Source organism: Leptidea sinapis, chromosome 47, assembly GCF_905404315.1.
Source record: "Leptidea sinapis chromosome 47, ilLepSina1.1, whole genome shotgun sequence".
NCBI lineage: Eukaryota > Metazoa > Arthropoda > Insecta > Lepidoptera > Pieridae > Leptidea > Leptidea sinapis.
In genome coordinates, this window is record NC_066311.1 from 3,138,569 (window position 1) to 3,163,537 (window position 24,969).

Sequence of the window (24,969 nt, forward strand, 5' to 3'; positions counted from 1 at the left end):
TTCTGAGCGGCACTACAATTGCGCTCACCACCTTGAGACATAAGATGTCAAACTATGGCACGAGACTATTTTTTATTTCAGTCTCGTGCCAGAGTTTGGCGAGTCAACATCTCTCTGGCGTAGTTAACACTAAAGAAGGCTCAAAACATTTGGATTTATTTTTTACATTTATTTCTTTATGATTAAGGTTATGTAAACAATTTGTTATGTTTTCAAAGTGATAACCCTCACTTGTAGGATTAATACACAAATAAAATTTGAAAACAAAATTATATGAACGATGCGGGACTCGAACCCACGACCATGCCAGTGCTCTCCCAACTTCGAAATATTGGGGTTGAGCAAGTTATCAACTGCAAAGTAGATCTTGTACATGAAGCCACAACCTGAGAGTTGAACAAAGCATACAAGATTTTATGACGATACGTCACTCGAACGGTTAGCTCAGTTGGGAGAGTTCTGGCACGTAACGCCAGGGGTCGTGGGTTCGAGTCCCGCATCGTTCATAAAATTTTGTTTTCAAAATTTATTTGTGTAAGGTTATGTAGCTATGCCCGTATGTTCATTATCGCCATTCAAGCACCGCGCTGTTTATATGTGAAGGGGTTAGATTGAATATTCACATTAATTTCTTTTTATACTTTTGCGTTACATAAGCAATCACGTTTTATATAGACAAATCACGTTGCAAAAACAAAGTCGAGATAAAGATCACGCCGAAAATTATACAACAATTAAGCTTATCTGTACATTGCTGCATTTACTCCAGTTGTTTAACATATTCTTGGTCAATAAGCAGCAATGTAAAATATTTAATGAGTTCACATTTGAATCGGACCGTGCCAGTTGACACACGGCTATGGAGAAAAGTGTGCTTACATTGTCTTTAAGCACACTTAACGTTCCGCTATCAGACTGCGAATGATATGCATTCTTTTAATACATGTACAGAACGTTATTGTACATATTACGCTCTGACTAATGGCATCGCTTTTCAAATATTTGAATTTCCCACATTTATTTTGCATTTTTATATGATACTAGCTGACCCGGCAAACGTTGTTTTGCCATATAAAGTATAATTCACGCGATAGTTTTATAAGTAATAAAATATTGCCTATATATATATTGTACATCATTTTGTTCCATTGTCAATAGTTTTTGCAGCGCACGCAAAAATAACTTTTCGATTTTACACCTTGTGTTACAAAATAGCAATTTTATTACGGATCCCTAATTTTGAAAAAAAAACATAGCCTATAGCCTTCCTCGATAAATGGACTACCCAACACTGAAAGAATCATTCAAATCGGACCAGTAGTACCAGAGATTAGCGCGTTCAAACAAACAAACAAACAAACACTGCAGCTTTATAATATTAGTATAATATTGATGTAGACAAGATGAAAATATAATAACCAAAAAAAAATTAACACACTTATCTTTTTTTAATCACATGAATAATGGATCCGATAATAGTGGTAACTAAGTGACCAAACTTAAACTAAAAGTTAAACCTACGCGATTTACATCCAAAACTTTACTATTGTGGTTTGGAAGGTTTTTCTGGAATTACGTCCTATAATATTTATTGATCAAATTTAAAATCGATTTCAATCCAACTTTATACAGTAATATATTATGTTACATTATATAATATCAAGTAACAGGAAAGTAGGTTTTCCTTCACACAAATTACATAGATTTTACAAAAATCAGTTCCAGTTAAATGGTTGTGCGTTTTCTATAACTTGTGCCCAAACCGCCATTAATATCTAATCTATTTTTATGAATTGCCAAATACGTGACACTTTGCATATTTTATAATATATTTCAGAGCTTTCTTTTATTTATACTGAGTAAATGAAATATTTAAGTTCTGTGCTTTGCCCTCCCTACTCCGAGGTGGCAAGCAGGCATATTATGTCTGCTCCACGGACGAGTAAAATAAGGACTCCGTGTAAATACATAGCCCCACGCATACACTTACACTAATACATGCCGATCGGCCGCCATCATGAGATTTGCTATCGTCTGTGACAGATCAGTTTGCGACGCAATAAAATATTTTAAAAATGTCGTCGTGCGTTGTGAAAAAGTCTATAAACAATACTATAAAAGTATTTGTGGATATAATATGATTATTTAAGGGAGAAAAAATTGTGTATCTGGTATACCCCGTAACCGCACACACACTAGCATAATGGTGCTTCACTTGCTAATATCATGGCGCGGAGTCCTTCTTTTTTTACTAGTCTATGGTCTGCATGGACCTTGGCTCATATTTATTTGTCTAATTTAAAATACTCTTTGCGCATACGTCAAAAGAGCAAAGCGAAACGCAATTTAATAGACAAGGAAGTCATTGTCAACGTCAATCAACTTGGCGCCTATAATAATTTTTCATAAAGTGTCCTTTTATAAGAAAGTGGTGATATTTACACAAATGTTTCATTCAGCCTTCCTTATTCCAATATAGTCATTTAATTGTTATTAGCATTAGGCTCTTCACACAAGGCATCTATTATATAAATATGTACATTATAGCACGGTACATCTCATTACAGTGTCACCAACTTAGTGTTGCTAATTAATTCCAATGTGTACAAAAGTCGGGGCATATTTAACGCTTAAAATTCAGAAGTATCCACTGACCTGTATAAATACCACTGGACAGGCTGTTCCATATATTTGACAGCAATTTTTTTGTCCCTATTTGAAGCGCCACTCGCGAGCGTCCAGAGAACTAATTTTGACGTATAATACAAATGGCTGCGAAGAAACGTACAATACTCTGAAGTAATTTTGCATTTTGAATTAATTAAAATAATATTATAATATATATATATATATTTTTGTAAATAGTTTCCCACCATCCATCGATGTTTGCTAAGGTTGTCAACACTAGTTTTAGTACCGCAGACTCTCGCTACATGGCCAACAGCGCCAAAATGGCGAATATCAAACAGGCACAAAAGCACTTGGACAGCCGCCAGGCCAGTGTTATATAGTAGAGGTCAGTGGAAGTTTCGCAATAAAACACACGGAACACTCGAAAGTAGTAGACACTGACAGTCGAATGACATTTCAACATAGCGACTGTAGTTCCTATTTTTGCCACTTCACAGATAAGTTGTTATTACTATACATCTTTCCGTAGAAATCACCAGAAGACCACACACGAGAGCTATAACGTACATTTTCACATCTTCATACAGCAAGATACGAAAATATACATTTATATTTCGATACATCATTAAAAATCTCTATGCAAAGTTGGGTCGTATACCAATTGAATGAACATTCATTATATTAACTGTTGTGTGTACATACATACATTAGATAATTTAAAGCTAAATACCGGAATGTAATGTTAATATAACATTATAGCTGCCGTGTGTGAAGCCCTTTATGAATTCGAAAATACTGCTCAGAAGTTTGTGTTTTTCAAGAATCCCGATCGGCACTGCATTGTAATGGACAGTGTGTATCATTTATTATAATTAGGGGAAGTTCTGATTCGTATCGTCACATTTTCTTGTGCGTAAATATAAAAGATCTGCGGGCCTACCATGAACTCTTAGTAATAGCAATCTATTCAATTGACGACCTAAAATGAACTGCTTTGCTACCTCATAACACGACGTCATTTGAGCGATGGAGTTTAGGTTGACGTCAAATCAAGTCGGCAATTGAATCGCAAACTGTTTTAGTTCGTTCATTCATTCGTACCATGAGGTAATATTCAACCAAAACTGGATAACTTATGTGTCAAAGTGAGATTAAAAAAAAATTGCTACTTTCTTAGCAGTCAAGTGAATCGTTTTATTAAAACCTAAACTGAACTGCATCGGAATTGAATTGCTTATTGAAAGTTGATGGAAGGCCTTCTGTTTGCTTTAATAGAATGACGATAAAAGTATACCAGATCTGTTAAGACTTGTAATCAAATTTGTTAATTAAAGAAACTACAATGGATTTTTTAACACTAAACGAAATAACGAAATAGCTTGGAACTGTTTTGAAAAATAATTGAAATAAATCAAAAAGTACCTAAATGGAGACAAAAATGCACTAATTGAAGCCTCGACTTAAATTTATATCATTAATTGATGGAAAATTACATAAAAAAATTATCTGAGTTATTCCATACATCTATTTGAATAATTCGGATTCCACCAGTATCTGAAATGGCTATATGTCTTATGTGATTCAAATAATTCTTTATCGTTCAGTGCGGCACATACAGAACATACATTGTCAGAATTGGACGGATCTTGGTAGATATAATTATTTTTCCAACTAAAGTAATGACTATACGTTTTGGGGTATCGTATAAGCGTTGCTATTGTGGCGGCTAGTTCATCTGGTTTCGATCTTTTCGCGTCCAAATACGAGCCAGGGGGAAGAAATCTGTAAGCAATATATTCATAAATACAATAGTTTAATATAACATTATTAACATAAAAAAAATTATTTTTGAATACGGCTTTACTCACGTTTTTGTCGGTGTCGGTACCGACTAGTTTCGGACCATTCGGAAGTGTGGACTGTGGTGGGTTCGCGATAACGTGCCACCTCTTACTGCGGACTTGTGCTCGTAGTGCGCGGCTGGACAGGGCGGGGTGCGCCGGTGGTGACGAGCTGTGTGACTCTTGATGTCCACGGGTGCACAGAATGTACTCACTATGAACTTATATACCCATAAGGACCATAGTGCGGATGATCATGTAGTGGTCATTGTCGATTTACGAGCCCAAGTCCGCAGTAAGAGGCGAACCTTATCGCGAACCCACTCACGCTGATGAAGAACTTCCGAATGGTCCGAAACTAGTCGGTACTGACACCGACAAAAACGTGAGTAAAGCCGTATTAATAAATAACTTAATTATGACTCACGACAGTTTTAACAATTTAATAAAAAATTATAATAAAATAATTTTTCATTTCCACAATAAAAAGGAACGCGGGATAAGACCTGAAGAGCGTACTTAAGTCCTTGCTCATACTTAACTCTGTTAAAACAATTCTGTTATGGATAGTAGTATATCCTTAGATTAAGGATTGGTCTGCGATGCGCTCCAACTAGATACCGCACTACCTAAGAACAATAGCTTTTTTATTACGGCAACAATTAGAAGCACAGGCATCTTTCAAATTTTGTAACATATGCTTCATTTTATTTAACATTGAAATTAATAATATACAAAATACTTACTGATAATATGTGATCCCAGTGTCTTTCATTTTTCTACAAATTATTATTTTTACAAAGTTTTACTACGCAACCCGGTATTTTAGTTTCAATTATTAGCAAAGTTTAACAGAACATGTAGCACGTCAACGTCACACATTGCTCGAGACTGGCTCTAGTACGTCCACCTGGGATTAGTTGTCGCACTTACGCGACTACGCCTCCGGTACCTAGTTGAAGCGCAGCGGAGACCAAACCTTACTCTAAGATTATATCAATAGATATCTTTAGTACTCGTGGTGTATTTCATAGTGAAGCCCTATTATCTCTTATCTTATATAAAATAGTCAATATGGTGACTTCATCAGTCAACACTGACCTAAATGCAATAAAACTTAAATCCATGCCTTACCTGCTATAATCCGCACCACCAAACACAATTGGAACCACATTGTGCTGTAACGCGGTCAAAAGCTTCTCCGTTACATAATCTTCTGAAAACGAATTCTCGAACGATAGATAGAAGAAGTAATCCCTCTCAAGTATTTCATTACAGTTCCCATCTCGAGGACATTTAAGTTCCCCACAATCCCCGTATATATCTACTGAATAACCATATATTGATAACGATCTATTCAAATTCTTTGCAAGTTTAATCCGATGATTTCTGCTCTTGCAATTGGATACAAACCATGCTACTGCTTTGGTTTTGTTCTCTATTAATCGGTACACGTCATTATCAATTGGACCAGAACTTTCGACCCATTTCATTTCAGCTTTGGGACCAATCACTTCTCCGTTTATATTCTTTATGTGTATATATGGATACGGTATATCTGAATCTAACTTATAAGTCGACGTCCAGTTAAAAAAGTTTTCAAAATGCTCATAACATACTGGATAGTTGTCAGCTGATTCCATATTGAAGTATATATATTTTTGCGTGTTGATTCTTTTACCTGGGAGATCCCAAGGTGACATTGACTCCATGGATCTTCCGTTAAATCCTATAGCGTCAAATTTGGTAACATCTCCGCCAAAAAAGTTCCTATCGTTGGTAACGTAGCAGTTTATAATGAAACAATTTCGTTGGATGAATGCTCTTTGGCCACGTCCGAAAGTATTAAATGGCTCAAGTTCATCACCTGTCCAGAGCAACATATATTTCATGTCCTTAGATAGTCTGTCCGCTTTTCTGTAAACTTCAGCAAATCTGTGGTCTTTCGCGACGTTCTCCAGCGCTTCTCTGACTAAGCTATCATTATTGGAATAATTACGTGCATCAATGAAATGTATCCAAATAATTGAAATGGCGAAGCTAATGCAGGTTATGCAAAAGAAAAAACGTGCAGATATCATTTGTCTTACATTTGATATACAGCGATGGCGAAGACGAAAAAACAAAAACATTTTAGCCGAGTCATGATTGCACACTTCCGATGTTTCTCCACTTCGTTAGACATTTGTTGATGATTTTGATCCAAACCTGAAAAAAATATCTCAATTAGGTACCATATTTTATTTAATGAGGAAAGCGGAAAAATGTTGAAGGTGGAATATCGCTGATTTAAAATTTAATACATAAAATATAACATGGGATTTTCCACGAGAACACATTGGACCAACCGTGGAAAAGAAGTTATTGCCATTAATTTTTCCTGCCCGTTGATGCTCTTTTAGAAATATAGAACTATTCTGCCCGTAGGTATGTGCGATATAAATGACGTGGTTTCGCCCAAGTTGTCCTGCTAGGAGAACCTCTGGAAGTCTGCACCACAGGGGAAGCGCGATATACGAATATTTCGTCGTTTGTTGTTTTTGACTCTACAGAATTTCTAACTAGGCAGGTTTTGTAAGCAATTCGAATTGCAGTAGTTTGGATTGATTTTGGCTTATTTTTAATAATAGAGGCAAAATAATAAAGTCCCCATTGAGTTGTGGAAGCAAATTATTTATATGCACACTAAAATGGATTGTTAGGAATCGTTGGAAACTTGGAGTCCGGATCAGATATTTAAACATATTTTCGAGGTATTAAACCAGATTTAGGTAAATATCCCTCTTGTGAGACTCCTAAGAGAGCAGCCACTCTTTATACAGGGTGGTTTTTTGAGAAGGGCGGTGATGGCCAAGTCGTCATGATTTATAAGAAACCAATAACTGCATATTTAGTTTTTTTTTAAATTTCTTGAACTTTCCGAATGATTTAAAAAAATACACATGTGTTATTGGACCAATGGACTTTGTTCCTGATAAGGATCAATATTTGTTATTAAATGTATGTACTCCTTTCAAGATTTTTCTCTAAGTCTTGCAATTTCCGACTTGGCCATCCCGCCCTTCTCATATAAACATCCTGTATAGTGTCTCGCAAACACATAAGTAGTAATAATAATAATACCGTTAACTTTTATTAACAATAATTAATATTACATGAAGTATAAACCATCATTAAGAGGAAGTATACCAAGAATAGTGGCAGCATTTCCGAGTTGGATTGGCTAGGCTGATCCGTGGGCCGATACAACTGGCAGCTCTTCGCATTGCAGTAGCTCTATTGAGGACCGTACACTCTTTTGAATACTTAATTCTGTGTACATTAACGGTAGGTACTTCTGAGTAATACTGCCCATGTGTCTTGAGATCAAAATATGGCACAAAGATATAAGACTCACTGAGACCGAGTATATTCGACAGTCCGAGCTTTTTTTTATGAAAACACGAGACGAGACGAGCTGGACGTTCAGCTGATGGTAATTGATACGCCCTGACCATTGCAATGCAGTTCCGCTCCAGATTCTTGAAAAACCCAAAAATTCCGAGCAGCACTACAATTGCGCTCGTCACCTTGAGACATAAGATGTTAAGCCTCGTTTGCCCAGTAATTTCGCTAGCTACGGCGCCCTTCAGACCGATACACAGTAATGTTTATAGATTACTGCTTCACGACAGAAATAGGCACCGTTGTGGTACTCTTAATCTAGCCGGCATCCTGTGCTAAGGAGCCTTCCACTGGTAAGCTACAACTGAAGTGGCCTGAGTGTAACACAAGTCGCGTCTCACACCGCCGCGATTTTACCCGTATTTTAAATGCTTAAATATGATACTTAGTTTAGCTGGGCTGATTACACACTTAGCCTCTTGATTGGGCCATTGCGCGTTTTTAAAAAAGGCCTTCTTACTCCACCCAGCCCAGATCATGCCAGAAGTCCAGCAGTCTTTTTAAGTTTCTGCAGGCATCCGAGAGCGATGCTGGTAATTGGAGTATTTGTGCCCGTTGTTCGGCCACACTGCTGCACGCCATAAGCACGTGTTCTGGCGTTTCCTTTGCCTCCATGCATCCACTTACTTAAATATGATATTAACATCCATGAGTCGGAAGCAAACATTCATAATCTTCATGTAAACATTTGCAACTAACGAATTAGACCCACGGCCCCTAGCTCCAAGGCCAGGGCTACTCGCGACTGTGATAAGAGTTCGCCAAAGTAGTGTGTTTTGAATTAGTAAATATATCTCTCAAATCTTCATCAAGCCAATTGACTGTTGGACTTTTAATTGAACCTATTACGTATCATAAAGATTCGACCAAACTGGAGTAAGTTTTTACTCGGGAGTAACTGCTGCTATTCTAAGATTATAGATAGTTTTGCATTTTACCTACGACTAACCTAAGAATAATAATTATCACTATTCGCGAGTATATATTATATATACATACACGAACGATTTTGGCGGTATAAAAGGTTTTTTTTTAAATAAAATTAAGGAGGGAGGCGAGCAGGACGTTCAGTTGATGGTATTTGATACGCCTTGCCCATTACAATGCAGTGCTGCTCAGGATTCTTCAAAAACACAAAAATTCTGAGCGGCAATATAATAGCGCCCATCACCTATATATTACCTATAGCTATGGCGCCCTTCAGACTGAAATACAATAATGCTTACACATTACTGGTCGTGCTAACCCTGGCCCTGACAATCATTAGTGCGAACAGGACAACTACAGCTCAGATGAGTGAAACAAGTTTTACAATCAGTTTTCAACTCATCGTGAGTTAAAAACTCAAAAAACAGAGTTTTGTTCTCGGCAATTTACTCCTCCAAAAAACTTTGGCAACTGTACGGGAGGAAATATTTTGTATCGGGCTGTTTTAATTTTTTTTTCTCAGTTAGGTACTAGGTACTATAAAGCGTTTAAGCACTTTTTAAAGTACTCTAGCACTTGTTTTAAAAAAGCGTTCTAGTGCTTCGGACTCGCCCATGAAGAGTTCCGTAGCAGCAAGTAACATAATATAAATGTTCTTGTAGCTCGTAACTTTATATTTGAGTTTATTGAATGAAAAATAAATTGCGGTTTACGATTTATGACGTATTAAAAATACTTACTAGAGCTTGTTCAAACCAATTTTCGGTGGAAGTTTGCATGGTAGTGTACGTCATATATTTTTTTAAGTTTTATTCATCATTCTCTTATTTTAGATGTTACAAGGGGGGGGGGGACATATTTTACCACTTTGGCAGTGTCTCTCGCGCAAACTATTCAGTTCAGAAAAAAATTATATTGGAAACCTCAATTTAATTTTGAAGACCTATCCATAGATATCCAACACGGGTTTGATGAAAAAAAAAATTATTAGTGGTTAGTTAAAAAAATATGTGGATCAGCTAGGTACCTCCCTATGTGATAATTTATTCAAATAAGTCAGGAATATTTGGTAGAAGAACGTATTATTATCACTTTATAAGTTCTTGATAAAAAGTAGTAACGTCAAAATTTCTCTCTAATTAATCAAAATATTATTGTTATATGGTAATCTACTAACCAGGCACTTTTAATACTTTATTATTACATATTTCTACCATTTTGGTAGGTAGGTATTATTTATGGATGTCTGTTTCCGAGTCATGGATGTATTTATGTATGTTTAAGTAAGTATATTGTATTAAATATATCGTTGTCTTGCAACCCATAACACAGGCTATATACCTATTATGCTTAATTTGGGGCAAGATAATTTGTGTAAAAAGTGTGTCAATATTATTACTATTAGTGCGGTGATAGATTGAAAGGTTTTTTTTCTCTCTTTACCTAGATTATCATCATCAGAACCTATCTCATTTAGATGTGATCAGGTAGCTTAATATAAATTGGTTCAATGAAATCTAGTAGTCTTAATTTAGTATCAAAAAAGTTAATACTGATAATACACGTTACAAACGGATTTTATTTGAACTACAATACATACAACGGTATTCGAAATCAATTATTAGATTATTGTGAACAAAATAAGGCACACACCGGAATCTTACAAGTTAGGTAATCAGATTGAACATTATTATGTTTGTATCAGAATGATACAGAGTCGATATTCACAGTCATATTCAGATAATAACATCAATAACACGTATCAATAAGAAAATAGATATTATGTGCATTGTACAGAATGCACGAACGCCCATTTCTCCAGAACAACATCTGTGTAATCAAATAAAATATGATTGGTAGCTCTAAAAGCTATTCAGTACATACCGAGGAGCTTTTCATTTCGGTCGGGTAACTTCGCACATGCGCAACACTGAGTCAAAACATCACATGCAGTAAAACCTGCTAAAATCATCGAAACTATTGTAAAACACTTCGAAACATTACAATTGTCTTACGTAGAATGATAATATGATCACTTGGTTCACATTGTGTAGTGTGTTACACTGTCTTTTGTGATTGGATGTGAATATTGTGTGAAATGTGTTTTTGTTTACACTTTATACGTACACTCGCATCGATTCACAGCGCGCGTCTGTCGCGGCTGCGCTGTCAAGGTCAGTTTGGCCAAGCCTCAAGGCTGAACTAACAGCTGGCGGGCCTTAGGGATTTTTGGCTATTGTTTGAGTTTATACTTTGCAAAACATCCTAATCATTTTACGACTTCCATTTATAAAGTTAAGGTTCTTAATATTATGTTGAAACTATGTTTATTAATTTTTAACTTATAGGTATTATATTAAAATCAATAGGTAGGTACGTTATCAGAGCCTATCGATCAAGTAGCTTGGTATCAGTACGTTAGTGCATTGAAATCTAGAAGAAAACGGTTTTAAAATAACTCTTCTATATGTAGATGTTATTATAATTATGTATAAAAAATTAAAAACACACATCAAAAAATCTTAGCAACATGTACTAATTTAAATTTTAGGATTGTTTTTCTCATTATAATGCTGTATTTTATTTTTAAAATAGTATTTTTAGGGTCCTATGATGTAAAAATAACAGCTGTTGACTTTATAAGTTCTATTCATAACAGAAATTAACAATATGAGAATATACTACAGAAACTAAGGTACATAAGCAATTACACATGAAAATGAATTTATTGTGAAAGAATAGGATAATTTAATACAAAGTATGGCCTCCTCAGCTATTCAGAACTTGTCGGCAACGATTATTCATTGAATTAATGAGACTGTTTATGTGATATTGCGGTATTCGCTCCCAATGGAATTGTAGCAAATCCTTCAGCTGTTGGGTTGTTGTCACTCCATCCAAGTCCTTCAAAACAGACGTGTTTTGAAGAGACGTCTGGAGCATGTCCCATGCGTGCTCGATGGGGTTGAGGTCTGGCGACTGTGCAGGCCAAGGCAATACCCGGACGTTCTCCGTTGCCAAGTATTGACTGGTTCGCTGAGCTGTATGTGAACGCGTATTGTCATGCATTAACGTAAAATCGGAGCCAAAGGTTTGTGCAAATGGATCTGAGAATATCCTCAACGTAATTTTCAGCGTTCATGTTTCCATTTACATAAACGAGCTCAGTTCGCCTCTTCATAATACCCGCCCATACCATAACTGTTGACCCGCTGTATGGATGAACTTCCTGAATGCACCTGAGCCTTTCAGTATTTCCGGGCCCACGGTACACCTGCACCCTTCTTGTATCAGAGCTAAGCCCGAATCGCGACTCGTCGGAAAACATAATTTTATCCCATTGTTCCTGGGTCCATGCTCTGCGTTCTCTACACATTTCGACGAGCACGATTCCCGTGACGTATCGGTGGGCACCTAATTGGGCATCGAAGTCGCAGGCCGTAATCATGCAGTCGATTTCGCACAGTTTGGGGACTAACATCAACACCACTTGAACTTTGTAGCCTCAAACTTATTTCTCGAGCCATAACCATCGGCTGGCGTCTTGCAGTCAGTTGTATGTACCGGTCTTGCCGAGTGGCTGTAATTTAGAGATATTTACTGAGTGCTTTTACGGCAATGGAATGCTGTTTAGCAGGCTCCCTTGTATTATTGTAGCGCTGCCAACGACGACAAATAACACTTCTATGAATGCCAAAATGCCGAGATACCAGAGATGGATTACTTCCCGCTTGCAACATCCCTACAGCTCTGTATTTCATTTGCCGTCAAATGACGTCGCTCCATGACGCAAAGAATATCTAACAATTCAATTTTGTCGCTGACTTTATTTAAATGGTTCATAAAATTATAAAATAAAGACTAAACGTAGCAATAAAAACGCACTTAAATTCAAACAAATTCCCTTTCATTTAATGTTATCAAAAAATAACATAATCGAAATTAGTTTTTACAACCAGCCAGTATGTCATAAATAACAAAAAAGTTTACATACCTATGCATTTCTAGTGAATAAAGACTTAGAAATTAATTAATATAAATGGTAAATTTGTAATATCATGCATGTTGCTTAGACTTTTTTGATGTGTGTCGTAATCATTCACGTTATAAACGGTTTAATCATTTTACAACTTCTATTTATATAGTTAAGGTTCTTAATTTTTGAAACGATGTTTATAAGTTAATAACTTATAGTTATTATAAATAAATCATTGAAATTTTGTGTAGGTACAATATGGTATACTTAAAATTAAGTCAAGAGTGGAAGAGAAGTAGCTAATTAATGTACAGTAAAAATAATAACCATTAATACTTAATTACTTCATTTAAGCTGAGAATATGGGCAGAAAATAATGAATCCAAGTAATCAATTCTGTTAACTACAATCACCCTTTAAATCCTCATTAAATGAATCTAAAACCGTCGCTTTATTATCTACATCAAATTAAGCAGTGGTCTTACCTCATGAGTCATTTAGGTACCTAGCTTGTACCTATCATATAGTGTTCGAGAGATTAGCTGTGGAATGTTGAGTTGAGCTATTGGGTCTATAGAATAAAGAGGATAGCACCATCGCAGTCCAGTGGAACTGACTAAAGATCTACTCTGTTCCAGAGAATCAATGAAGTTTTTCCAACTATACGAACGAGAAAGTATTCATTTACAAATTGAGAATTTTGTCCCACCGATTCAAAAATAGAGTCTGGAACAGGTGTTAGTTGGCATCTTCTCACATGTATAAACAAACTCAGCACTCCCATTTTTTTTCTATAATTGAAGGGGCCGACGGCTAAGACGCTCACGTGATATCAAGTTGTGTGGTAACTGGCTTAGGAGATCCGAACCATCGGGGATAACAACATGAAGGTCCCTTAGTCGTATTCTTTTGGGAAAACTGTAGCTGGTTATTGATTCCACAAAGGTGCTGTGCGAAGCGAGAAGCATGGAAACGCATAGCTCCATCTTCCAATGTGAGTACGTTTTCCATCAATTAAGCCACTGCCGTTTTACTACCGAAGAAAAATACATGTATTTGCGATAGCATGGCGATAAAAACTTTAATAGACACGCTTTCTTACCAATAACCTACATAACGACCGATCTGAACTGCAGATAGTCCAAAAAAGCGATATTATTATTTTGCCCATACCGACAGGTTGATAAATAACTTGACCACTAAATAAGACCTTTTTATAATAAATTTCGTAATAAGTGTAGAGAGAAGAAACTTACTAACATTCCAGGAAGGTTTTAAGCTTCTGGAAGCAGCTAACCCTGTTTGCAATAAGACCTAATTGCGGAAACAGGAACCCCCTCACCATACCAAACATTGAAAGTTAAATCCAAAATGTGAAAAGAGTGATATTAAGTAAAGGAAAAATTGTAGGTCTAAAGCTTGTATAAACTGTGTACGAAAATGTCAAACAAAAAAAGACAAAGATAAATTAGACAGAAAACGTTGTCTGAGACTAAAGAGGAAGAATTTTAAAAGAATGTGCATGCTAGATACAATGATAGAAATAGTATCTTAACAGTTTATTGAGGGAAAGATTTTCATGATGGATCTATGAATGCGGAAATGTATAAAAGAAAGAATGCAAACAGCAGCAGTTTATTATAGAGTGAAAGCTGGGGGAAGATTCATGTCATGGATATTTACTGCCTTTTTAATTTTTGCCGAAAACAAGCAATGTGCCTAATATTTGGTGTAAACCAGTAATTATTTCGCTGTGCAAAGGACAAAATTCGCAATAAGACTGCAAAAACTAACGTGGCTAACCTTCTCAGGGTCATCAGAAAATTGTATTCCGATAATTACAATTTTAAAATTATTGCCTAATTTATTCTTGCACGATGCAATATCGTGGCACGGAGCGTGCAAAGATAGTGACGCGCAAAATGTAGGTCCCGATAAATCGCTTCGTCGTCTCGACACAGAATAATTGATCTCGATTTATTTCCGTGAGACACTTAAGTAGGATATTGATTCTAAACAAAAGAGAAATAGAAATATATTTATTTACCGTAGGGAGTGACAATAACATTACATATTTCTACATCATTTGGTAATTGTCATGAAGCTACATCAGTTCCTAAAGGGGGTTTGACATGGGGAGAAGAACTGATAAGAATCTCCCAGGCCATCTTTTAAATCATACTTATAACAACTAAGGAATAGTAAGCCTTTGTTAAAGAAGCTTCAATATATTTCATGAATTTGTGCTCAGTGAGTCCTAGTATTTCTTTTCCCTTATTCCCTTCTGCTACATCATTGATGTTTCATTGTATTACCACAGATTGTAGATACTTACGTAAGCATGTTCTAGGTACATAGATTTATTAGTTAATGACGGGCCACTATCTTAGCGAAGTACTGCAGCTGGAGACACCTGGCCTATAGCAAATTTAGGGTATCGTCATCCATTCTACAAGAACTTGACATAAAGAAGCGCGTATCGTCCGACGCCTTGTGGTGCAGAGAAAGCTTGAAAGAAGCATGAGGCCTGATGCCCTTGAGATGTGTTGAACAAGATAAGAGACCAAATAAAAAGAGATAACAAAATAACAAACTGTGTGTTGAACTGTAAATGAAGGGCACTCGTCTAACTATTAAATCTAGGGTACTTTATTATGTATATTATTTTTGGCAATAAGTAAGAAACCGTTTAAGCACTGCTGCACATCGACAGCATACTACCACAACGGCGCCTATTTCTGCCGTGAAGCAGTAATGTGTAAGCATTACTGTGTTTCGGTTTGAAGGGCGCCGTAGCTAGTGAAATTACTGGGCAAATGATACTTAACATCTTATGTCTCAAGGTGTCGAGCGCAAAAGAATCCTGAGCGGCACTGCATTGTAATGGGCAGAGCGTGTCAGTTACCATCAGCTGAACGTCCTGCTCGTCTCGTTCCTTATTTTCATAAAAAAAAAACTATTACAAAATATCTGTTAAATTTTCATTATTTAATGTATATATACTCTAAGAAAATTGGAAATAATTTAATTTGAGTCAAGAACTAAGTCGAGTGTCACTCTCCCTCCCTAGGAGAACGTGAAGCCGCGAGAATGTAATGAGATAATAAGCCTCTGTAAATGAGAGCCTGCTTAAAAAAATTGATAAAAATGTAAAAAAAGAATATTCCTTGAAAACTGCAATGTCGAGGAATTCCAAAATCTGGCTGGTGAGGTAACCATTTCAATTCAAATTCAAAATAGCTATATATGATACCACATATCTATTGAAAGTCAAAAACCACCTATTCGAAAAAGCATGCCTCAAACCTGAGAAGAACGGGCTCAAAAAACTCAGCATGTTTTTTTTTTTGATAAAAGTATTAATTTTTTATTTTTGCCTTAAATAGTGATTTTCATTTTTATAACACTAGATATAAGGGATTGGTTGTAGTTCTAGTAGGTTTCCTAAGAGTCCCAGCCACTGTTCAGGCATTATCTATAAATAAACTTAATTGTTTTATTGAAAAATAGCTCTGTCGTAAATCCTACTACTCCAAAGCTGAATATCTTATTGATCCGACAGCCTGAGACTAGATTATGATTATTTTATAGCAATAACAATGACAGTACATATTATAAAATAAATGCCTTTTTTTATATATTGAGAAGGATGAATTGGACGGCAGGAATCAACTCACACAACCTGTAATTGCTTATACTAAGTTAATTAATAATTAAAATATAAAATGTTCTATTTATTAAGCCTATAAAATTTAAAATAGTATTAAATGTATGACTCACGTGTAATTTCGTAACGGCAACTCAATACCACATAGTTTTACGCACTGTGTTCAATAATATGGTTATCAGCCGGTAATGATTACTGAAACATCTGGTTTTACCGCTTAGTTATATGTACTTTAATTAAAACCATTGCGATAATTAAACTTAGGTAACTTTATACCGGTAGAACGAAGCGTATCAAAACTCGAGAGATTTTTTTATTTCGAAGCTAGAGTTTGCAGTCAGTCACCAAAATAGGTTCTCAGATTTTTTTTCTTTGAAAGAGTAGCAGTACAGAACTTCACTATATATACAAATTATTTTATTTCTTTTTTAGCTTGAACACTTTGTTCTTTTTTTTCATTTATTGTTCAAAATTAAAATAGGTATTACACAAAATAAATTTTGAAAATAAAATTAATGAACTATGCGGGACTAGAACGCGCACCTCTCGCGTTGCGTGACTATGTCTTATTAAACTCTCAGATGGTTGGTGGTAGGTGCGTTCACACGAAACGCGAGAGATCGCACGTTCGAGTCCTGCATCTTTCATATAAATTTCCAATTTTAGCTTCACAGTATTCCCATTTTAACATTTTACATTTAAATTGCATAACTTATTTTATCTTATATCTTTATATCATGTTGTAAAAGCATAAAAAAACCTTGTTAATTCGCCTTAATTGAGATGTACGCTTAACAAGTTAATGTTTATTCCTGGTGTTAACATTTTGATTATCACAGTTACTAGAAATATATCTAATTTCCCTACGTACATACATTGCATTATCAAGAATATATTTAGAGGTAACAGTTCTTATTAAACATTAAAAAAGTTTCTATATTATTCTTTAGGTTCCAAGGTCCATTCAGGTTCATTCCAAGGTTATTAAAAACTCGAATAGCCCTTTTCTGCAGCACAAATATGGTATTTAATATCGCGATGCATTGACGCGTTATGATATACCATAGGATATTTTTTTTTTTTTCTTCTTTTGGCAATAGCGTTTACTTTTTGCCAATAACGTTAATTAAAAGATTGGGAAACTAAGTTAAAAAAGGATACGGAACACGGGAAAGGATCAGATAAGTAGAAAGAGGATTGAAACGGATATTAAAAATTTCATAAATATACATATATACTTGCTACTTACACAACATTACAAATATTTAAACTTTGATATGATTCTGAAGAATGAAAGATGACAATATTTTATAAAATTTACATGGATATACCATAGGATATAATATTAAATATTTTTTTTTGGTTTCTTCGTCCATTATTAGGACAGGCAAAGGGTTCAAGCCAATACAGCCGTATTTGTTAATATTCAATTATTTATTTCACGATTCTTTCTACAAACGTAGAATAGCACTACGAATAAATAATTTTAAGGATTTGTTTTCTTAAGCCAAAGAAGTATAACTTCTTGCGTGCATACATACAGTATACACACACTTTTTTTTTATTTTAGTTAATGGAATTCAGTGGCAACTGCCTATTTTTTTTTAGTTAATCAGTAAAATTAATATTTTTATAATAAGGAACTTCGTCCCTATCCGGTGTCCCACGACACCACACTCTTTTTTTTTATTGTTAAATTAATTATTCCGCGAAAGTATGTATTTGAAAGTTTAGAGTTGTAATTGCAAAATCTGTATTAAAGTTATTTATGATGGAATACTGTATTTATTATCCCTAACTGCTTTATAAATTATATTAGCTAATAATAAAATTGACAATCAAAATTGGTCGCGCATTTTCGTACTGTCTGGTATACGTTAGTATATTCTAACGGTCTTACAAATAAACTTGCAATAAAGTTGTAACTGATGATAAACAAAGAAAATGCAAAATGTTTATAATATCGTTGACAACACTGTCAATACAATGATAATTCTGAAGTTTTCCGAATGACAAGATGCCTTGCAAATAAACGCGGGAAACGTTATACGTCCGAACAAACCATTCGTAAGCAAATGTCAATTTTTTAAATATTTTACATATAATTGGTTTATGCTTTGTAAGAACTTTATGCCAATTTTATTTGTAAGGCCGTAAGTGTCTTACTGATAAAATCCTTACCAATCTATCATTGGTCAGCCGGCAATCGTTGATTCTATATACCAGTAGTAGTAGTAGGCTTTTAACCTGAAAGAATAATATTGTGTTTAATTTTTAGTATAATTACATAAATAATAAATAGTATTAGTAGTATTTAAATATGAGTTTTTATGCAGACAATGGTTTATAATTAAAGTTATTAAAATGAATATCGCCGATTATAAACGTGTGACCTCGGGTGGTCGTACGTAAAATGATAGAATATGGACATGCTATTGTGTTTAAGAGCTTAGGGTAACCATGCTTTCTTCTTTTAAAAATAAAGTCGAATCTAGGTTAAAAATTCTTGAGCCCGCTAAACAAATCGTAGAGTTTTCACCTTGAAATTCTTGCTCATCAAAACTCAAAAACCAAACCAACCTTTGCAAGTGAACTTGTTGTGATTACTTGTGATTATACACGAACGGAACCCTAAAAATGATGTCTACAGAACCCTATTTCTAAAAGCCGACTCTCCGACAGTTCGTCTGTCTGTTTGGACTGTTATTTCGTAAATTGCTATAGTTATAAATAGAAAAAACCAACTTGGCGAATATTACCAAACAACATGTAAAAAGGAATAGTAAATGTTTTATAATAGACTTCAAAAAGTGCATAGAGTCGTGATTACATTCGTTAAAAAAACAGAAAGTGACAGGAAAAAGAAGTAAATACATAAACTATAATATAAAAATTCTTTGAATAGGATTTTTGTTTTTTACCTACCATCAATTAAGAGTTTTTATTGGAACGAAGTTCCTTACGGCAGGCTTGGAGGAGATAGGGATGTTGCTGCGGGACCGAACTGAAAAAAATGTGATAGTAAAACTGTAAGAAAAAGTCCGTGGAATATAACCGTTAAATGAGACGTGCGCAGGCGCGACAGTCGTATAAACAAGCGAGTAGTGTATAATACCTTTCTCTTTCTCCTTCTTTTTCCAGCAATAGAATTTAATGATGAGACTGATTAATAAGAATTACTCATAATAATAATAATAATAAACGTTTTTTGTTATTATTTCTATTTCTATGTAATTTTATATTGTCAAACGAAATAAAGAGACATATTTTGTTATTTTAATTGATAATTTGGATTACGATTTTTTTTTATTTTACGTAATTTATTATTTCCTAAAATACTGAATTTCCTAAATACTTTCCTGTACTTAAATAAATACTAATCTGCAAAATTTAAGAGAAAAATCAAGAAAACCTACATAAAATTGAACACGATTTTTTTTTTACAAATTGTGTCGATTCTACATTAACCGAAGGAACTTCGTTCCTACCTGGTGTCCCACGACACCACATCTTTTGTATTTTTTTGTAATAAATAAATTAAATTATGATAAATGAATTATATACTTTCGTTAATATGACGTTTGCATGTTTATGAATCATATTAGTGTCGGTAACGCAACATCAATAAATTAAGTCGGTGACATTTAATTACATTAAATAATGGGCGAACGACGTATAAGTCAGTCAACTTAACTCGGGACCTGCCTGGAATGACAGTTCTAGGAAGTACGGTCAGCAATAAAAACTCAACAACAGCGGTTTAAATCAGGTAGGCCTGTAAAAATTTATAAGATTATATCTAAATTTTCAATCCATTTTTTTATAAGACTTAGGGTCACTTATTGGACATAAAATCATAAAATGCTGCCATATTCAGGTGGAGCTCTTGAAATATAGGTTTTTGCCGATGTCTCGGATACTACGCAATTTTGGCCAAAAGTTATGGAAACCATTATTGTAGTAAATAAAATTTCGAATCTTTTATTTTTGTAAACTTTTTTGTGAAACTCACTGTTTACGATTTATGGCCCATTTAATTTTATGTTTCTCTATCTCGGCCGATGTCTTAAAATATTGGATGGATTGTAAAAATGCACCCATCCATTTTAATAGAACACTTTATTCTCTGCAACTTCGGTTTAAAATTGTTTTTCTAATGTCAAACGTTTTTGAGCTATAGGACGTAATGTTGGACAGAAAAAGAGATAGAAAGAGAGGCAACATCTAGGTGAATAAAAATGTAGGTTAGTGGCGTTGTGCCATCAGAATTAAACTTTATTGTATGGCCGCAAGAGTCCCTATTTCTTTAATTGATTTTTCTGAAAATTAGGGACGAGACGAGCAGGACGTTCAGCTGATGGTAATTGATACGGCCTGCCCATTACAATGTAGTGCCGCTCAGGATTCTTGAAAAACCTCAAAAATTCTGAGCGGAACTACAACTGCACTCGTCACTTTGAGACAAGGTGTTAAGTATCATTTGCCCAGTATTTTCACTAGCTACGGCGCCCTTCGGACTGAAACACAGTAATACTTATACATAGGTGCCGTTGTGGTACCCATAATCTAGCCGGCATCCTGTGCAAAGGAGCCTCCGAAAATATATGTAATCCTCTGGTACATAATTACGACAGAAATCTAATCTCAAAATGAATCTCAGTGGAGGCCTAGTAGAGATTCTGCGTAGTACTGTTTATTATTGGTCCCTCTTTAAAGAGTGCAACATTTCAGGAAACTGTTGCCTGAAATCGATTTTCCTGAGCTATCTAGAGTTCCACAATGTTTTTATAGGCTATAGAACAATGACCAAAAGTGGTACCAAGAAATCTCATGCATCAAGACCAAAATTGTATAACAATTATTTTTATAATTTTTGAACGAAATTACGCGTCATGGATTGAATGTTTGAACAGGAAATTTTAATTTAAACTTTAAAAGTATGCATATTTATTTACTCCCTTTACATGACGTTCAGAAATCCGGTCAAAGTGATGTAGAATGCAATAGTAACTTCAGTCATTTCAATCATTTCTTATTTGCTATACTTAGATTTTATACCAAATTTATTACGTTTACTTCAAATTTATTCCACAAATTAAATGTATTAGGCTTACTTTCTTGTATAGAATAACATTATTTGTTTATGGTGTATGTGGATGATGCAGCTACTGTACTCAATAACTTTTGCATTAATTAACATTTACTTTTTTGTCTTACTCGTGTAACAAATTGACTATTTGACGTTTGAGTGTGTCTGTTGCATCATTTTACATATTATAGTGTAATTTGAAATGATTTGTAAATCGATGTACTTAAATGTAAATCTTGATATAAAAGAGTGGCAATGAGTTTCTTGCTACTTCTTCTCATTAGCTCAATCCTTTACGAAGTAGCGGTAGATTCAATAAGATTTTTTTTTGACATTCATAAGTGTCATTTCCTTGACCTACGTGAGTAAACTGATTTTGATTTGATTTGATTTGAACAGTATCAAATAAGTATAACCAGTACACGAAATCGATTTAGTATTGCTATTTGACGCTAAATAGATTTTCTTGCTTTTGATTCGCAACAGAATGCTATTTGACGTAACATCTTTGCGCAAGTTGAGTTACTTATATGACTTTTTATTCAATAAAAATCAAAATTCGCATGTATTATTCCACAAAATGATTAATAGGGGGGATATCTACATGATAAAACATCAATATTTTGTGTAAAAATCTTACTGTAAATTATTTCGATGTGGAGAATATTTTATCTTACGTTGTAGTTTAAGAATGTGTGGTTACCCACTGTACTAAATGGATTTCTGTTTTATAAACAACATAACTTGATCGAACCTTAATTGCTTCAGGTTTTAGGAATGCTTCCATTTACATTAACATTATTGTTCACTTTGAAGCGTACTAAGCAAATAATTTATATAGGCGCCCTTTATTGACCAAGTATACGTAAAATAGGGTGATTTCAATAAAAAATTATAACCTATAATTTCTGGGATCACCTTGAAGGTAAAGCGGTAAAGGGCGGTAACCAGACAACCAACTGCCATTTCTTGCACGTTCTGACCAGCGGAATTTCCGCTGTTAGACCTCGATTACTGGCCATTATGCGAAAAGTCCATGCCATAAAAAGAAATAAAAATAAACTCCTAACCACAATCTGCTTATACACGAATTTAAGCATTAACAAGATGGAATAAATGTCGATTTTGCTTACAGTCGGTTTAAGTATTTTCGCGCGCTTTTATCTTTTGAATTCTGAGAGACATACGGTTGTGCTGTGAGGGTTGAAATTTAAATTCGATATCACACAACAATGAATGCAGTTGTGTTGTATGACAAAGGACTATTTCAAAGAATTTTTATCAATAAATTTAAATAAAGTTGAGAGATTTATTTTCAAACGTGAATTGAGAAAAATTTGAGGGTTTTAGTTGAATGAAAACAATTTCGCTTATATAATATCTGTTTGTTCCCTCTTATATAAAAAAAAATCGGACAAAGAAGTCTTTTTAATTTTAAGTCTTTGTGATCTGTGATAGCAGCATGTATACTCAAATAAAATTTGAAAACAAAATTTTATGAACGATGTGGGACTCGAACACACGACCTCTCGCGTTCCGTGCCACTCTTCCAACTAACCGTTCGAGTGACGTATCGTCATAAAATCTTGTAGGCTTTGTTTAACTCTGAGGTAATCGGGTCAATGTATACTGTATAGTGTTATATAGTATATTGATACCATAGCATTACCCTGTATTTTACCATGGTTTAAAAAAAATAAGGGATTCCCAAGGGTATCGTAAGAGGCGACTATGAGCTTTTAAAAGAGGAAGAGTCACGCGAAGGATAGACTCAGCGGGATTAATTACCATATTCGCACACAATCAATTTGCCAATTCCGTGGTCATCTGGATGGCAAATCGAAATTAGCTTCGAAGATGCTGCGATATAAATAGAGAACGGATAATACTCCATGCCGGCTCACATTCTGCAGCAGGTCAAACCACATATGGAGTATTGCTGTCATCTCGGGACTGGCATACCCCAGTATCAGCTCGAACCATTTGACTGCATGCAACGCAGGACTGCTGTGTGTCTTCTACATTTATCACGGGGAGCGTTCCGAAGAGCTGAACCTCATTCCTGCCGCCTTCTTGCACCTTCGCACGACACGTCACAAACTAGAAAATCATACCCACCATCTGGATGTGTGGCGTTCCTCCACAATGCGGCTTTCAACGTACAATCAAGCTGTGTAATGAGCTTCCTTGTGCGATGTTTCCGGGACGATACGACATGGGTACCTTCAAAATAAGCGTGTACACCTTCCGTATAGGCCGGCAACGCTCCTGTGATCTTTGCAAGAGAATGTTGGCGGCGGTGATCACTTAACATCAGGTGATCTCATCTGTCCTTAGCAACGACTATTATACTAATAAATGCAATATCTTACATCAAAGTCTTTAGTCTTATTTTAATCACCTTGACTTGTGTATAGCTATATAAAAATACACCATTGAACATCAAAATACATTTATTTTACCACTTAAAAACCATTATTACTTGTTAGCATATATGGTTTATTTTCTCTTAAACTAATATGTACTTTGTGAAAATTATTGATACCTGTAATTGTTTATTACTTTAAGTACATTATATTTAGTCTGTATTATAAATATGTAATGAAGAATGACGCATTAAATATATAAGGCAAGTCGGTCGCGGGAGACCTCGTAGAACATTCGTCGATCAAATTGGGGACGTTTTGAGAAAAGGAGAGGTCCGAAGCACTCGCAACCGGCGAGCATGTATCAAAAGAGTAATGAATGTAGAGGAAGCACGTAAGGTTTGTAAGGATAAAAAATAGTATTCAAACGAGTATAACAACATTATTTAGTAATTTACTTAATATATACAATATTTTTCGAGATTTCTCCTTATTCTGAATAATTTTGCTAAAACAAAGCCTGCTACCTGTGTACCTTTAATTTTAGGAACACTGGCATTTTTTTTACGACAGTAAGAGACGAGACGTGCAGGACATTCAGCTGATGGTAATTGATACGCCCTGCCCATTGCAATGCAGTGCCGCTCAGGATTCTTGAAAAACACAAAATTCTGAGCGGCACTATAATTGCGCTCGTCACCTTGAGACATAACATGTTAAGTCTCATTTGCCCAGTTATTTCACTAGCTACGGCACCCTTTTGACAGAAACACTGCTGCTTACACATTTCTGCTTCGTGGCAGAAATAGGCGCCGTTGTGTTACCCATAATCTAGCCGACATCCTGTGCAAAGGAGCCTCCCACTGGTTTTCGCTCCCGTTCCCAACATATTATATGAATCTATGAATATTTCGAGGATGATTGCTATGGCAAACTAAACCTACCTAGATATGGTTGTAGTTATATTATATAGTAATATAACTTATTAACTAAGTAATTAACATAAATCTATTCAAACAAAACAAATC

At 35.0% G+C, this 24,969-nt stretch overlaps 1 protein-coding gene and 1 non-coding gene across 4 annotated transcripts; one reads left to right on the forward strand and one right to left on the reverse strand.

Annotated features, from left to right (window-relative positions):
- Nucleotides 1–433: 433 nt before the first annotated feature.
- Trnay-gua (transfer RNA tyrosine (anticodon GUA)) lies at nucleotides 434–506 on the forward strand. The gene has a single exon. It is a non-coding gene; the product is annotated as a tRNA-Tyr (tRNA).
- Nucleotides 507–2,852: 2,346 nt separating this feature from the next.
- Nucleotides 2,853–16,638, reverse strand: LOC126978147 (alpha-(1,3)-fucosyltransferase C-like). 3 transcript variants are annotated; one of them, XM_050826898.1, is made up of 3 exons: nucleotides 16,600–16,638; nucleotides 5,607–6,680; nucleotides 2,853–4,413 (listed from the first exon to the last, which is right to left on the reverse strand). In XM_050826898.1, exons 2-3 carry the CDS (start codon nucleotides 6,602–6,604, stop codon nucleotides 4,143–4,145), a joined length of 1,269 nt encoding a protein of 422 aa, XP_050682855.1. In that variant the 5' UTR covers nucleotides 6,605–6,680; nucleotides 16,600–16,638; the 3' UTR covers nucleotides 2,853–4,142. The 3 variants fall into 3 exon arrangements, with proteins under 3 accessions (XP_050682855.1, XP_050682854.1, XP_050682856.1); XM_050826897.1 differs by lacking the exon at nucleotides 16,600–16,638 and adding an exon at nucleotides 10,728–10,983; XM_050826899.1 differs by lacking the exon at nucleotides 16,600–16,638 and having other exon boundaries at nucleotides 5,607–6,449; nucleotides 6,563–6,667.
- Between the last annotated feature and the right edge of the window lie 8,331 nt (nucleotides 16,639–24,969).

Excerpts from the sequence above, each read along its gene's own strand:
- LOC126978147 (XM_050826898.1), bottom strand. The coding sequence starts at position 6,604 with ATGTTTTTGTTTTTTCGTCTTCGCCATCGCTGTATATCAAATGTAAGA. Across the intron at positions 4,414-5,606 it reads GGTGGTGCGGATTATAGCAG|ATTTCTTCCCCCTGGCTCGT; the intron begins GTAAGGCATGGA and ends TATTGCTTACAG.